Source organism: Myxocyprinus asiaticus, chromosome 32 (genome assembly GCF_019703515.2).
Source record: "Myxocyprinus asiaticus isolate MX2 ecotype Aquarium Trade chromosome 32, UBuf_Myxa_2, whole genome shotgun sequence".
NCBI classification, from domain to species: domain Eukaryota; kingdom Metazoa; phylum Chordata; class Actinopteri; order Cypriniformes; family Catostomidae; genus Myxocyprinus; species Myxocyprinus asiaticus.
This window is the reverse complement of record NC_059375.1, coordinates 16,595,306-16,609,658: the sequence shown is the minus strand read 5'-3', so window position 1 is coordinate 16,609,658 and position 14,353 is coordinate 16,595,306. Positions and strand designations below refer to the sequence as shown.

The following is a 14,353-nucleotide window of genomic DNA, read 5'->3' as shown; positions in this document are numbered from 1 at the left end:
GAATACAGTGAGATAAGCACATACACTATAAACTATACCTATACACACCAATGTAAAATATCAACTGTCCTTCAGGTTATATGCGCACGTACATTGGGAGAATCCCGGAGTCCTACGTAAGAGGGAAATCCCACCATTGCAGCGCAATTCCGCTGTAGTTCGCAATAGAAAGTTAAGAAAACAAACAGCAACAACTCTGGAATATCTGGAAATAAAGCAAAGCAACGGGGTATAAAACAATGAAGTATTCCACAGATTCCTTGTTTATAATTTACACAATTGTTGCTGGGAAATTATGTTGCTGTGGAGAAAGCTGCTTACTGAACGAGCCGCGTGTATATTGGAGGAAAGTGTACGCCGCTTATACAGTGCATGTAAACGGGAACGCTGCTTTCTCGCAATACTTTGCTTTCTGATGTCCATGGAAACCTATTTACAGTAAAGGGAAGACATAGTTTGTGTAAAACAGCCCTAACAAAAGTGTAGCTCCAATCCTGCCATCCTCCACCACTGTTGTTGATTTTCAAAATGGGCTAAATCAGCCTCCGAAGGGCACTTCAAAGTGAGAACAATCATGATAGTCATGCTGTTAGATTGCTTTTCACAGAATTTCCAATAAAAATTACTCAAAAGATGAGTTCCAAATAAACATTATTATTGAGCCCCACAACTTTCAGCCTTCCAAAGCTCTCACAGTGGATGGTAAAGTCTTTGAAGGGAATATGGCATAGGGATGAGCATTTTGGAATGGAATGCTCCCCTCCCCCCCTTTTTTTTTTTTTGTTATTGAACTGCGTGCAGAAAACATCCGAAGAGAAATGGTCGACACTAGATGACTTAACTACAGGGATTACTTTTGTGAGTGCGAATGCAAGAGGGAAAGTCTCCTCAGGTGTGCAGCTCCTCTTAAGAGTTCCCATCTAGAAAGTTCCAAAGTAGAAAGTACTGGTAAATGGGCTATAGACAATTACCACATTTACATACATATCATTTTATGCTTAAACGGGTAATGAAATGGAGAATCACATTTTCCTTGATATTTAGAAATGCAGTATAAGAGGTAACTGTACTATAAAAACAAACTGTAATTTTCAGAACTCAAAACTTCCTCCCCAGTCTAAGAAGAGCATTTATAGTCGCCACCCTGCTGATATGTCTAATTTTGAAATCTGTCTGTGATGTCACGAAACATTGTTTATTTGTATTTACACATCCCACAACACGCGTCATCGCACCCTTGGCCCTGCACACTGGTGTGCAGTTCAAGTCAAGATGGCAGGCCTTGTGTGGTTAACTATTCCTAACATAACACCAAAGGGGACCCATCTGGACTATTTTTTATTATTTTGTGTATAAACATGAACTACACAGACTCTTTGACCGCTGCCATGTATCTTGCCACTTTTAAAAGACACAGTGTCAAGTTACAACTCTGAAAGGGAAAAGCAATTCTCTCATTCAGCTGCTGCCTCTGTCATGGACACATTCTTTCGCCCGTCTGCGCTATTTTAATTGCGTGGGTGTATGTAAACCTAGGACCACTTTGACAATGGACGATGACCGTTTCTGTGTGTTTCCGGCAATGTGCACCTCAGTGCGCCTTCAGTATGTGTGCGTAATTTTACCGTTCTTTGGACTATGAGCCTTATTGAAGGATGGGTCAATTAAAAAACTTAAGTAAACCATTTCATTCATGAATATTTCAAATGTCATGTCTTTTTGATAGTTTATGGTGCCCTGTGTTAACAGTTTATCGGAAATTAAACTTGAGATTATCAGTTTCATATATAGACACATGCAATGTGTTGGGTGTGTGTTGTGTGTAAACCCTCCAATTTTGTTTTATAATGTCGAGGTTCATACTCTTCCAACTGAGTTTGCTGAATTTGAGGGGATGCATGATGTTAGCCAATCATAACAGTGGCCATTTACGTTGAAGTTTTAAGGAGGCGCTAGGGCCAAAACTGAGCATTTTAGACAGAGGGACAAAAACAGGGTGGAAAATGATTATATATTACTAAATTGTGACTTCTATAACATTATCATTGGAGCTCAGGGATGATAATAAAATTATAAAAAAGCACTTCATGACCCCTTTAAGGTCCATATTCTGGTTAAGTCTATATATTACGTTGACTATTCAGCCGGATCCAGCCTCCTCCTTGCCCACTTTACCCCGTTGCAAGAGGTATGTGAACACAAACATGGCAAGAAGAGGATGACGGCAAATGATTACTTCATTGGCATGAATATGTATGAAGGGGCCTGGTGCTGTGGGTTTCTACGAGAGATGGAAGGTTCCAGAGCAAGAAAAAGGGGGTGTTTTGTAGTGTGGCTGCCTGTTCTACAGTAGACAGTTGACCCAGGATCAGCAGTGGCTTGTTTGTCTGCCTGTTGGCCCCGGTAAAGCTCTGTTTAAGCATGCAGGGCACAGCCTCCCTCTCAGGAAGAGCTTCCACCCTGCTGGCAGTGCCCGGCTCTGGCTTTTTTAACGTATGTTCTGCCCGGATCCATTGAAAGGGGCAAGCTCTCTCAATTCAAACTAACCATGTCGTCATCGCCTTTATTCCCTCAAACATATGTTCTCTTTCTGGGAATTGGGGAACAGCCTGTACGGAGTGTTGTTGTTAAATGAAAATTCTCTTATTATTTATTCACCCTCATGTTGTTTCAAACCCCTAAGACTTACTCTCTTCCATGAAACACAAGAGAAGATATTAGGTAGAATGTTAACCTCAGTCATCCTTCACTTTTATTTTATGGAATAAAAGATTCATTGGAAGTGAATAGTGACTGAGGCAAAAAATACTGCCTAACATCTCCTTCTGTGTACAATGGATAAAGTCATACGGGTTTGGAACAACTTAACAACGAGAGGACGCCATCTTTAAAAATAGGGCAACATTTATGACTTACACTCATGACTCTCCCACTGGGGCTGGAAAAGTAATTAAGTGGGAAAATAAACTCTCACCTTGAGGCTGGTGTTGGATCGCGGGTGGCTGAGGTTGTTGTATCTCCATGTGTCGGTTTCTGGAGTATCCACAGCTTCTCTATGCAGATCGGGGGTCATCGCATCACTTCCTGGCAATGAAAAAATCCCCAGAGAGACAGGGCGCTCCTTCCTGGTACACAAATAGTATGTCATAGCAAACGTTAAGAATTGAGCTAGATGCATTATGATTGTTATTGCATAAATTCTTTAATTCACATTTTCTCGGAATATGAATTAAGCAAGAGAGGCTGTGCTATATTGTGAATATAGTCATGGCTAAATGGCGTTGTGGGTATATTCACAATATGGCCTTCAGTGATTTATTGCAATTATGCAATTTTGAGTATACGTAAATCTAAAATATTAATGAATGAGCAAATTAAGTGCCATCCTTCGGCAAATGAGGTTGGCTAATGCACTAAAACTAGCGGCAACACACTGCATGCATTTGAAACATCACTTCCATCAGCTGTTAAATAGCAAATGCTTCAGTGTAGTAAAAAAATCGTTAAGTGTTCCTTTTGGGATCAGTGACATCTCCCTACATTAGGGGCAGGTGGGGCTGTACCCCACCAGATGTGGCACTTGGCATAATCATACATTTAAGAAATAATATATTTTCAGCATCTTAAACGATTTTTATTTCCATTAAAAGAGACAACAGTAGATATTCTTTTGAGAAATTCTAGAATGAGTATGGTCTGTTGTGTTAAAGCCATTTAATCGTTCTCATTTGCTATATGTGGGGCTCACCCGTCATCCTCCATGTTAATCAAGTGAAATCTGGAGAGAGTAATGCGCATGTGCAATGATCTTTCAATAATAGCCTGAGGGGTTCGTTTGCCTTTGCCCCTCAGCAAATAAAAACCTTTGATCATATGTATGTCAAGCTGACATGGTCCTCAGAAGTTAATGCTCGCGTGCAGACCTGCGTTGTGAACTATATTGGTAAGTTTTAAAAGCTAATTTTATTCTAATGTGTTGCTGGTTGGATTAGTTCAAGCACACCACTCATTATTTCAATGAATTGTATGCCATTGCTTTGAGGTGTTGGTTTGTATTAGATTACAATAACTGCAAAATATTGAGTCTTTCATTTTGATTAGTTTTGTAACGCTGTTCATGCGAGTTAGTAAGCTAATAAACACGGCCTTTGACGATTTGCCTAAATCTGGTTTGCTTTCACGGTCAATTTTGATGTGAATGTGCATGTTTTTGTGGTCTTTTGTGCAAAGATATTTTTATTATAATTATTAGGGTTCAAGCACTGAAAGTGCGGAGACCCTGCTGTTCTTCTAACGATTATTAGGGCCCAAGCACTGAAAGTGCAGAGACCCTATTATTCTTCTAAGAATTATTATTATTATTTATTATATACATATATATACATATACATATATATACATATACATATACATATATATATATATATATATATATATAAAATGATATGTAAATGTGGTAATCGTCTATACTTTTGGGGTACTTAACATGCGTGAAAATTCTGCAGCATGCAGGGGGTCTCTGTAGCACCCCCTTGAAATGGGCATTTAAGTGGGGCTCTGTAGCACACCCATTTTCACCTACAGTCACCAAAATTGGTATGTATAGAGTTCTCATTAAGCTATTAGATGTAGAATATAGGCTAAATATAGAAAATTACTCAAAAGTTTACCATCAATAATCACAAATTTCTTTTTTCCGATAAATATTGATATTGTTTTATCGCCCAGCCCTACACTGGCGTAGTGACTGATGTATGCAGTCATAAAATCATAGACCCTCTCCTCGAAATCCAAACACAACTGGTCAAAAGAAATGCATATTACCAGGTGTAAATGGAGATGGTGCCTGTTAATATGCATCTTAACACCAGGAAATAAACAGGGGACACAAACACAGCAAGAGAGCGTGTGGGTCAAAACTGATGCTAGGTAAAAAAAAACCCTATCAGTCTAAATGATGGACAGCATTTGGATATATCCGTTAGTTTTTCTTCAAATGGCAAATGACGTGATGGTTCATTTTCAGCTACCACAACCCCTTACAAGTTGGGAAAAGTTATGGTTTGTGCCCCACCAGAAATAATGAACCTGAGATGGCACAGTTTAAGATGATACAACACTTTGAAAATTCATCCACTACATGGTTGAGTGCATAGTTTATATTGTAATTTGGAAAAGAAAGTCTTCTCTGACTGTACCTCTTCCTGTCCTCTGGTTGCCATAGTGCTGCAATAGCTGTATTCAGAGTCCTGAACATGCTGACTGCACATTCTGTAGGGAGTGACCAGACCTGCTCACATGACTATTCAGCTAAAACTGTACATTGAGAAAAGGGCTTAAATTTGTAAAATACTGGTCGAAAACAGAAATCTAGTTTGAGGAAGCGAGAATACGATACCATACAATTACTATCACAAGCAAACATGCTAATGTAGCCAACAGAAGTGGCTTGCCTCTATCAAGGGAAAAGCATTCCTAGTGCACAAGTCAAGTGCACTTTAGTGACTTTAGCATTAATTAGAAATTAATGCAGATAGGTCTACATGGATAAAACTGAATCATGAAACTCTTAGCATAATTAATAATGATGTGCTCATAATGATTGCTTGGCTCATGATGTTGGTTTGTTTGGACTACAGAATCATTAACTATGATCAACAAACAGACAGTGAGCTCTATCTGATGTTTACATCAATAACTGTGCTAAGGGCAAAACCTTGTGTAATTACACACGTCAGGGTACACATACTGTCAATCACACATCAGTCAGCAGAGGTCATGGTTTAACAGAGGGGTGGAACTTCCAGTCCAGGGTTCAATGAAGAGCACTATTCCAGTGTAGTCAGTTCACATAGTATTGACCAGCATGACATAAGGGAAGCTTGATCTGTATGTGAAATCTCAGACATTTAGAAAATGGAACTAAAACTAGTCCTTGGATAATTTGGTCTGTGCTCATTAAATGGAAAGCCAAGTTCAGTTGCCTTGATCTAAATTGTACAAAAGCTGGATGAATGAAAATCACATTAGACCAGGGTTTCCCAAATGGGGGTTTGCAAACCCCTGGGGGTTCATGAGGGAACTCCAGGGGGTTCGTGAGAGAGTGTAGATATTGCGTACGAAAATATATACATCATTTAATTATTTTTATAAACAGATGATTTCAAATGTTTTCCGCCATTTAAAAAAAAAAAAATAATAAAATAAATAAATAAATAAATAAATAAAAAAAACTTAAACCAAGTGCTTCAAATTTCCTTTAAACCAAAAAGGATGCCAACACACACACACACTCTCTCTCTCTCGGTGCACGCTGCATATGTGTGTGTGTGAGAAAGAGTGCGAGAGTGTGCGCTCTCATACAATGGACTGACAGTGAGAAATGGACATTTTTAATGCAAAAGTAAATTATGCGCTACTTTCCAAACGAAGTTATGATGTGGCATAATTACCTTTATTATCAGCAATGCAATCATGTTTATAAAGTAAAAAACCTAAACATTTTAATTTTAGCCTACTACTGGGAATGTAGTGCAATCTCTGATTGGGATAGAAATGGTAATGGTGAATTCAATTAAATGAAATATATAGTAAAAGAACAATAGATATAATAAAGGTTCATTCAAATATAACAGTAATATGAAAAATAAAGTGCAAAGATGTAACATTAATTATATTTAACATTACTTAATATATCAGGGGGATCTTCAAATAAATCATCTAGGTCAAAGAGTTTCGGCTGACAAAAAGGTTTGGGAACCCTTGCCTTGGATGCAGAACCAAGTACAGTTTCCCTTTTAATCAAAACACAATTTCAAGTGAGAATTTCATTCCTTGGGCATGAGTCAAACCAAACAAAGCTACTCTCTGGAGTCTGTATCAGTTAAAATCATTAAAAATCCATTAACAGCATAATCAAAGCTTCAATAACTATCAATCAAAATTACAATCATTTTCATTAGAGAGCTTTTATCAAAATGTTCACTGGTTATGTTAGCATATCCTACAGTCAAAAATTGGTATTTGATATTGCTTGGCTCATGATTAGTGGTCTACTGTCAACTTTCCCTGATCCTTGCAAACTCAAGAATTATCTAACAATTAATATGTGTACATTAAAGGGATGAATTTAAAAAAAGAAATGTCAGGGTCATATTTTACCACAAAATGGAAAGAAACAATTTTTTTTGTTTTTTTGCTTAAAGAAAATCAAGGCTATTTTAGGACCATTAAGACTTTTGGCATTGTGAAAAAAAAAAAATTCTCTCATAACAATGAAGCACATTTTTAAAAAATAGGCTTCATTTTATTTAAGCAAAATATAACTTATTTTGATTTTGTGTGAAACAGGGCATGTTTTTGAAAGTGGATCAGTGTATGAAGGTAAACAGCTCAAGTTTGCTTCATAGCAGTTTACTTTGAAATATAATCACCTGAATAAACAACAATAAAGCACTGAAACCAGTTTGACACCCACTAAATCTAAAAAAAAAAAAAAAAAAAAAAAAAAAAAAAAAAAGCTAACTAGGCTCTTCAAAAGCAGCAAACAAAATCAGGTGTTCAGTTGCATCTATATGCAACTCCAGTGCAGTATCAGGAAGTATGGACTCAAACCTTAAGAATAAAAAAAAAAAAAATAAAAGCCATAAAAGAAGATAAATAAACCTCTCTCTCTCTCTCTCTCTCTCTCTCTCTCTCTCTCTCTGTCATGCTGGTTCTTGCCGCATCATCCCCTGCCTTAACACTCAGCTCTTGTTTACTACATCTCTGAGACTACACTCGATGGAATAACAGACACATGGCGGTAAGATTACATTGATATCTGGGTGGAGACTGGAGAGACTAGGAAAAATCATGCATGCCATCAGTAAAAGGAGAGATTGACTGAAACATAGGGAAAATTGAGGCTTAACATTCAGAAGTTCAAAGCGGAGATGTACAAGTCAAGATATAAGAGGGGTGGATGCAGCCTGTAAACAAACAAGCCTGTGATGATAAGGCTACAAAGGGATTCAAACTCAGGCACAGAGGAAGGAAAAATTATGTTTCACAAGAAACTAGGTTAACATCCACAACCACACACAGTGCATACCTGCTGCTGATCCGAGGGAGTGAGTGTGTGATGGCGGGCAGGCCGTTGGAGACGGAATAATGCACCAGCAGCAGCACAGAGAGAGAGACCAGCACAGCAGAGTTGATGACCACCGCTCCCCCCACGAAGCCAAAGACAAACAGCAGCATGCATCCTGGACTCATGGCTGCCGCCACGCGCTATGGGCTGCCAGCCCCCCCAAAACTCAAAAACAATCCCATCCACATCGGCACAGCGCGAGAACCTGTGTCTGTGTGTGTATGTGCAGCTCTGCAGCCTCTCAGTGCTGTGACATCATCCACTCTGGTGAGCAGTGCACACACACACAAACACACGCAGTGTAATGCGAGGAACGGCTTTGCAGCAGCTGTTTTTTCCCAGTTTGTTGTTTTCAGTGCTCACTCACTGTCTTCTTTTCTTTGCTAGACTGTTTAATGAACAGCTCTGTCACTTTTTTTTATGATCAAAAGTGAAATATATTATTGAAATGAAAAGCAGAATAAATTAATAAATTACAAGCTCTGCGACTTTTGCGTGATACTGAGAGCTCTCTCTCACTCTCTCTTCAACATTAGAATTAAAAGCTAATTCTGTTTGCCTTTTCTTCCTCAGCTGATTGGTTGCGGGAGAGAAGAGAGAGAGAGAAAAAGGGAGTAGGATGCATGCAGATCACGGAGGACAATAAAGGGAACTTTCAGCTCGTCTCCTGGGAGCACAAAAGCCTAATCCACCTGCAGTCAGGTGAATGGAGCCCTGACTTTGAAGTACTTGAAAGAAAAAGGTCATTGTATTTATGCACTTCAAAATGTCAAAAACAACATGTTGTCTAACAAAAAACAGCTAGATGCAATGCCACACAATAGACAAGAATAGAACCAGGGTCCAAAATTAACTTTTTGCCACCCCTGCCATTGGCAAGTGAATTGAGAAAATCCACCAGCTATAAATATTTCTTACTAGGATCTGTATTTTGCATTATTTTTTTATAAACAAATAGGGGTGGGTAAAAATATCGATATTCTGATGCACTGCCATCTTCATTTGAATGATCTCGATATCAATTCTTAAATCCCATGATCAATCTTTTACTCCAAGCACAACCCTCCACTATAATTAGAGGAAATCACTCGCATTTGCAACCAAATTTCACGCTATGCAACTAAAATGTATATATTTGGCAACTGGCTGGTAAATGTTTACATTTCACTCACCAGTAATTGTGTAGTAGTAAAGTGGTGGAGTATTCAGCAGCAAGATCCTTTCACTGCGTGTTGAGTGTAAAAGCTGTTCCATGTAATGTGTCCAAAGACAAGATCCACGCAACCCATTTGTCATTGAATAATGTATTTTTTTTTATATACCCTTTCTGTTCTTTTCAGACAGTTGTTAATCAAAAACAACAAAAAATAAACATTTAATTCTAATCATGCATAGCACAGATGAGATAAAGATGTTTGAGTCTCTCTCATTAACATGCACTCATCTACAAATGCTCTTTACAGAACTGCCGGTTTTCTTAAAGAGACAGTACCAGTTTTAAATACCTGTAAATTGTACAAATTATGCAATTAAACAAACATGTAACAAAATAATATACAAAATATAATATCTGATTTATTGATTGAATACACAGATTTGTTTATTTTTAAAAGCTAAAATGTGACCAAAATGATGAAAAACTAATAAAATATAATTATTAAGATTTATATTTTCATACTGCACCTAGTTAGAAGGTCCCCTGAATAATTACAGCATTAGCTGGGAGAAAATTTCTTTCATATGTAAGCAAAAAGGACATTATAACTGAAATACACCCATATGAATCGATATCAAATCGAAAGTTTGTAAATTGGAAAATATGTATCAATACCCAGCCCTATAAACATTATTTATATATATATATATATATTTGTCCTTTTTGTTATTTATAAGCCTTTATCACAGTCCAAATGTCATCACATCCAGCTCTGAATCCGAACAATAGCGTAACAAATCATTGCCAGTTTTTATAAATAACTGTGACAGCGGGGGAGTGGTTGAGCGTCTGTCCGGGGAGAGAAAGCGGTAAGGGTGCTGACACCTGAGCTAAATTATGTCTAACACCTGTCTCCAATTCCAGTGAGCGGCATATAAGCAGCCATGCCACCAGCAGAAGGAGAGAGAGTCAGGGGCAAGAAACCTTATTGTGAAGCTGAAGAGTTATTATTGTGAAGCTGTGGAGTTACTGTGAAGCTGTAAAGTGCTGGAGTCTATTAAAGCCTTACTTGTGAGGAAACCGCTCTCCTGTGTCCTCCTGCTGTGAAGGTCTTTTATAATAACTTAAACCAACTTGGATACACTTAGAAATATACATCATCCGTTTAATTGTTTCTTTGGCTTAACACAGCACTTCACCATGTGTGTCTACACCAGATGTGGGCGGCGCATTGCGTCGTGTCAAAAGCAATAGAACCTCATTATAACCAATGATGCCGTTTAAACTGGAAGCGTCCGTTGCAGCTCATCCGTCGCGTCGACAGTAAACGGGTGTCCCATTCCATTTTGCGCAGCATGCGCTGGTGCTACTACTGCCAACAACACAAATAAACGGTTTAGAATGTTCATGTCGACGCGTCCAGTGTAGACAGCCAAGCCGTTGTGGCGCGTCGAGTAGCATCAACGGACACGCCCAGTGTAGACAAGGTGTTACACTTTAATCAGTGGCAAATTCTCAGGGCCAGCAAAGCCTTCTCTGCTGGCCTAACATGCCAAATAAATAAATATTTTTCATCCTTTCATTCTCAATCACCTTTTTGCCTATGCATTTTTAATCACTTTCCACTCTTAATTAATCTAAAAACAGAGAAAAATGAAAAGTTTATCCAGTCAGAATGTATTCCTCGATGCTTACAAGCAAAGTGTGACAACTGTTTCACAAATCACATGCCCAAAGCTGAGCTTGTTAGCAGAAGCAGCACTTGAGTCTGAGCTCCACCCCCCTCAGGCCTTCAGAATTTCTTCAGAATCCCTCAACAGTGCAAATGAATGAGCATCTAAATGTCAGACTGTCGGATTCATCAGCCAATCAGATTGATTTATTTGTTCTTGGTGGGTGTGATCTTTAGGATATGTCCTGGTTGAGGCCTTCTAGCTGGCCTTGAGTGATGCAATCATGCTTTAAGTGATGTACGTAATTCAAGAGCGAAAAGCGTAAAATCAAGCTGTCTGACGAGTCGGCTGTCATCACTGCTGGTGTTGCCATTGAGAAAGAGATCCTTATGGATTTAAAAACACAAGATGTTCTGCATGACCGTGTGATTGCTTAATTTATTAAACAGGAAAGGAGGACTGATTTTCACTACAAGCAAATTGGTAAGTTTTTTTTTTTTTTTTTTTTTTGCATTGTTACAGCAACATCAGGAGTTTTCTAAGTGTAAATTTGGCTGCTTGAGCATTCAGTCAGATCAAGTTTTGAAAAGTAGTTCTGCGTTCCATTCAACTCGGAAAGTCGGATTTTACAACTTCCTGCTAGGAAAAGTGCAATGGAATGCATCTTGGAGTCAGAATTACAAGTTGTAGGCTCGTGCAGAAATTCTCAACTCCGATTTTGCCGAGATGTAGGTGGATGATGTCACACAAACATGTCGACACTCAGGGAGATATACAAAGTAAGTGAAAAACATTAACTTTATTAAGTAATATCGATAAATGAGTTCATTTCTGCATTACATGATATTAAAGCTTGTTTAACAAACGCCTGCAGAAACAGGTGTATAAAACATTATAATCTCTTTTGATAATCGTACACCTGTAGCACAAATGCTAGCGCTGCAGCACTGTTTATCAGTTGGGTTGCTAGGAGACATCTCTAATGAGAGTCAAACCCCTGCTAAGCTAACGGGAGCGTTACAGTTCCGAATATCGGGGAATGGAATGCATTTATGGTCGGCGATATCAAGTAGGAATATCACACATCCAACTTGAATGGAACGCAGCATAAACGTGTACCCTGACGAAACAAAATTTATTGCAAGCAACATTTAAATCACAAATATTATTAGATTTTTCCAGGTACTATAGACCTCCTTGGTAGATTCATATGAAAAATTATGATTTTTGAATGTCTGTTTGGGAGACGTTCATTTCACAAACAGTCATGCTGCAGTTAAAATTAAGCTTGCTTGAGCATTAAGTGTCATTTCAAGTTCTGGCTTTCGTGTGTGGATGTGTTTTTAAAATGTCAGTTGGTATTACTAGTTAGCTGTGACATAATGTATGATGCCCAAAGGCGTAGGGTGTCCTATTCATTGTGAAACTGTTTTCTTAATGGCATGAATCACACTGAAGGCCTAGATTGTAAATGCATGGCCCGCCACTGACTTTAATGTATAATAGTATCTGTGTGAGGTGATCAAAGTTTCCCCGGTTCATGAAGAGCTGTTTGCTGTTTTCACTATTGCAGCATGTTCATGTTTATTTGAAATATAATACAGCTGTAGACACTGGGACATTTTCATCTCTATGATTTATTTAAATTGCCTTTGGTCACGTCTCACGAATGAACATCCCTAATCATCGCACTTAAACAATGACAATATAACTCCACGTTTCCATCGAATAAACCCAGGGCTCGAGCTGAGGTTTATTTAAAAAAAAAAATATAAAAAAAAAAAGAGAACACAGAATATAAGGTATGACAAGTGCACAGTTACAATGTGTACATGTTTTTTTAACTCAAACAATTTTCAGGGTTTCACCCATAAAACACTTTTGTGTATAGAACAACTTTTCTACACCGCTCTTTAAGCATCCTTCATAGAAACAGCCCAAACTTCCTTTACTAGTTCAGTTATTGGAGTAGAAAAAATGTGTGTCTGTGACATTGGGCGAGCGATCTAGAAAAAAAACCTTTTTCATGATATTAACGTGGATTCTTTTCACACAATTCATCATAAAATACAATAACAGTGGGTAACTGGTGCATATTATGGCCATGTGTCCTAAGGATCAATGAAGTGACGCTCATTTTTGTCCAGATCTATTAAATTAAAAATACATAAAAAAATGCAATTCATACAAAACATTTACTTGAATACACCTCTTCTATGATGAGCATATTTTACATTTCTGAGTTTAAAGTCATACTGATATTTTTAAAAGTGAAAAATGTCATGTGGTCAAGTCTCATTATAAGCTGAAATTTGTGGAGAGAAGAAAAGAAAAAGTTGACATGACTAGTGCAGAATAATCTTTTATTATTATTTCTTAAAAAAACATTTTTTTTAAAAATAAGCAGTGAAACAATTGTGTTTTAAAATATGATTCATATTTAAAAATGCTTTTGTCCACCAAATCCAAGTCACGGTGTAACCAACATGTTTTCCTAGTTGACTAGCTTTAGTTTAAGCCATTAGTCGACTAGTTGTCGCACGTTTATGCTATTAATTTAATTACTTAAATATTTTTTTTGGGGGGGGGGGGGGGCAATCAGAAAATGGTTTGAGTTCAAGGGCTGAGAAAGAATGTAATAAGTAACATTGCTAACACTGTTCTACATTACAGAGAAATACTAAACCGTAAATTTTTACAAGCGCACGCACGAAGCGAGCCGCAGCGACACCGCAAATGCTGTAATGATTCTGAATGTGTCGGAAAAACCAGCAAGGAGACTGTCTGAACATTTTGTTAATTTATAGAGAGAAATGCACATTGGGGTTGTGCCGACAGACGATGATCTCGGGGATCGACGATGGTCAGAGTGATCGCCAAGATGATATTTGGCTCGTTTTCCCATGTATTAAATTATTATTATTATTATTATTATTTGGCTATAAATATTATCAAATTAATATTACAAATAACTTGCCCGAAGACACACAGACACGCGCTTGAAGAAACACTTTATATTTTTTATATACTTATTATATTAAGAACAGATGACAGAAAAGCGTCTATGCGCATGCATGTTTGTACGGAGGTGTGCAGTCTCGTGGAACACACGCATGTAAAAGGTTCTCACTCTTTTTTTTTGTTTCTGTCTTCTGAATTTTTTTTTTTTTTTACAAGAATAGTATCGTATATGAGTGCTGCAAATGACCTCAGACATCTCAGAGGTGCTTTGAGTTCAGTTCACTTTATTTCCACAGAGCAGTTCATTGTGAACGCAACTCTGCAGCCTATAGCCTACATCTGTGATTTAAAACATAAAATAATACAAAAACATGTTCACCTCGAACCATGATTTATATTTCAGTGATTATTATCATCATTATAATTATTATT

At 37.8% G+C, this 14,353-nt stretch overlaps 1 protein-coding gene across 5 annotated transcripts in view; it reads right to left on the bottom strand.

The window, feature by feature from the left end:
• LOC127423160 (C-Jun-amino-terminal kinase-interacting protein 4-like) overlaps positions 1-14,353 on the bottom strand; it is a 76,865-nt gene that overhangs the window by 30,257 nt on the left and 32,255 nt on the right. For 3 of the 5 annotated variants that reach the window (XR_007894285.1, XM_051667275.1, XM_051667276.1), the window contains exon 5: positions 2,975-3,125. Coding sequence is in view for 4 of the 5 variants with exons in the window: in XM_051667275.1 (XP_051523235.1) it covers positions 2,975-3,125 (151 nt within the window). In the remaining variant the exon portion in view is untranslated. Of the gene's footprint in view, positions 1-2,974; positions 3,126-8,092; positions 8,393-14,353 lie in introns of those variants that run through there. The other 2 variants (XM_051667277.1, XM_051667278.1) reach the window with 1 other exon arrangement.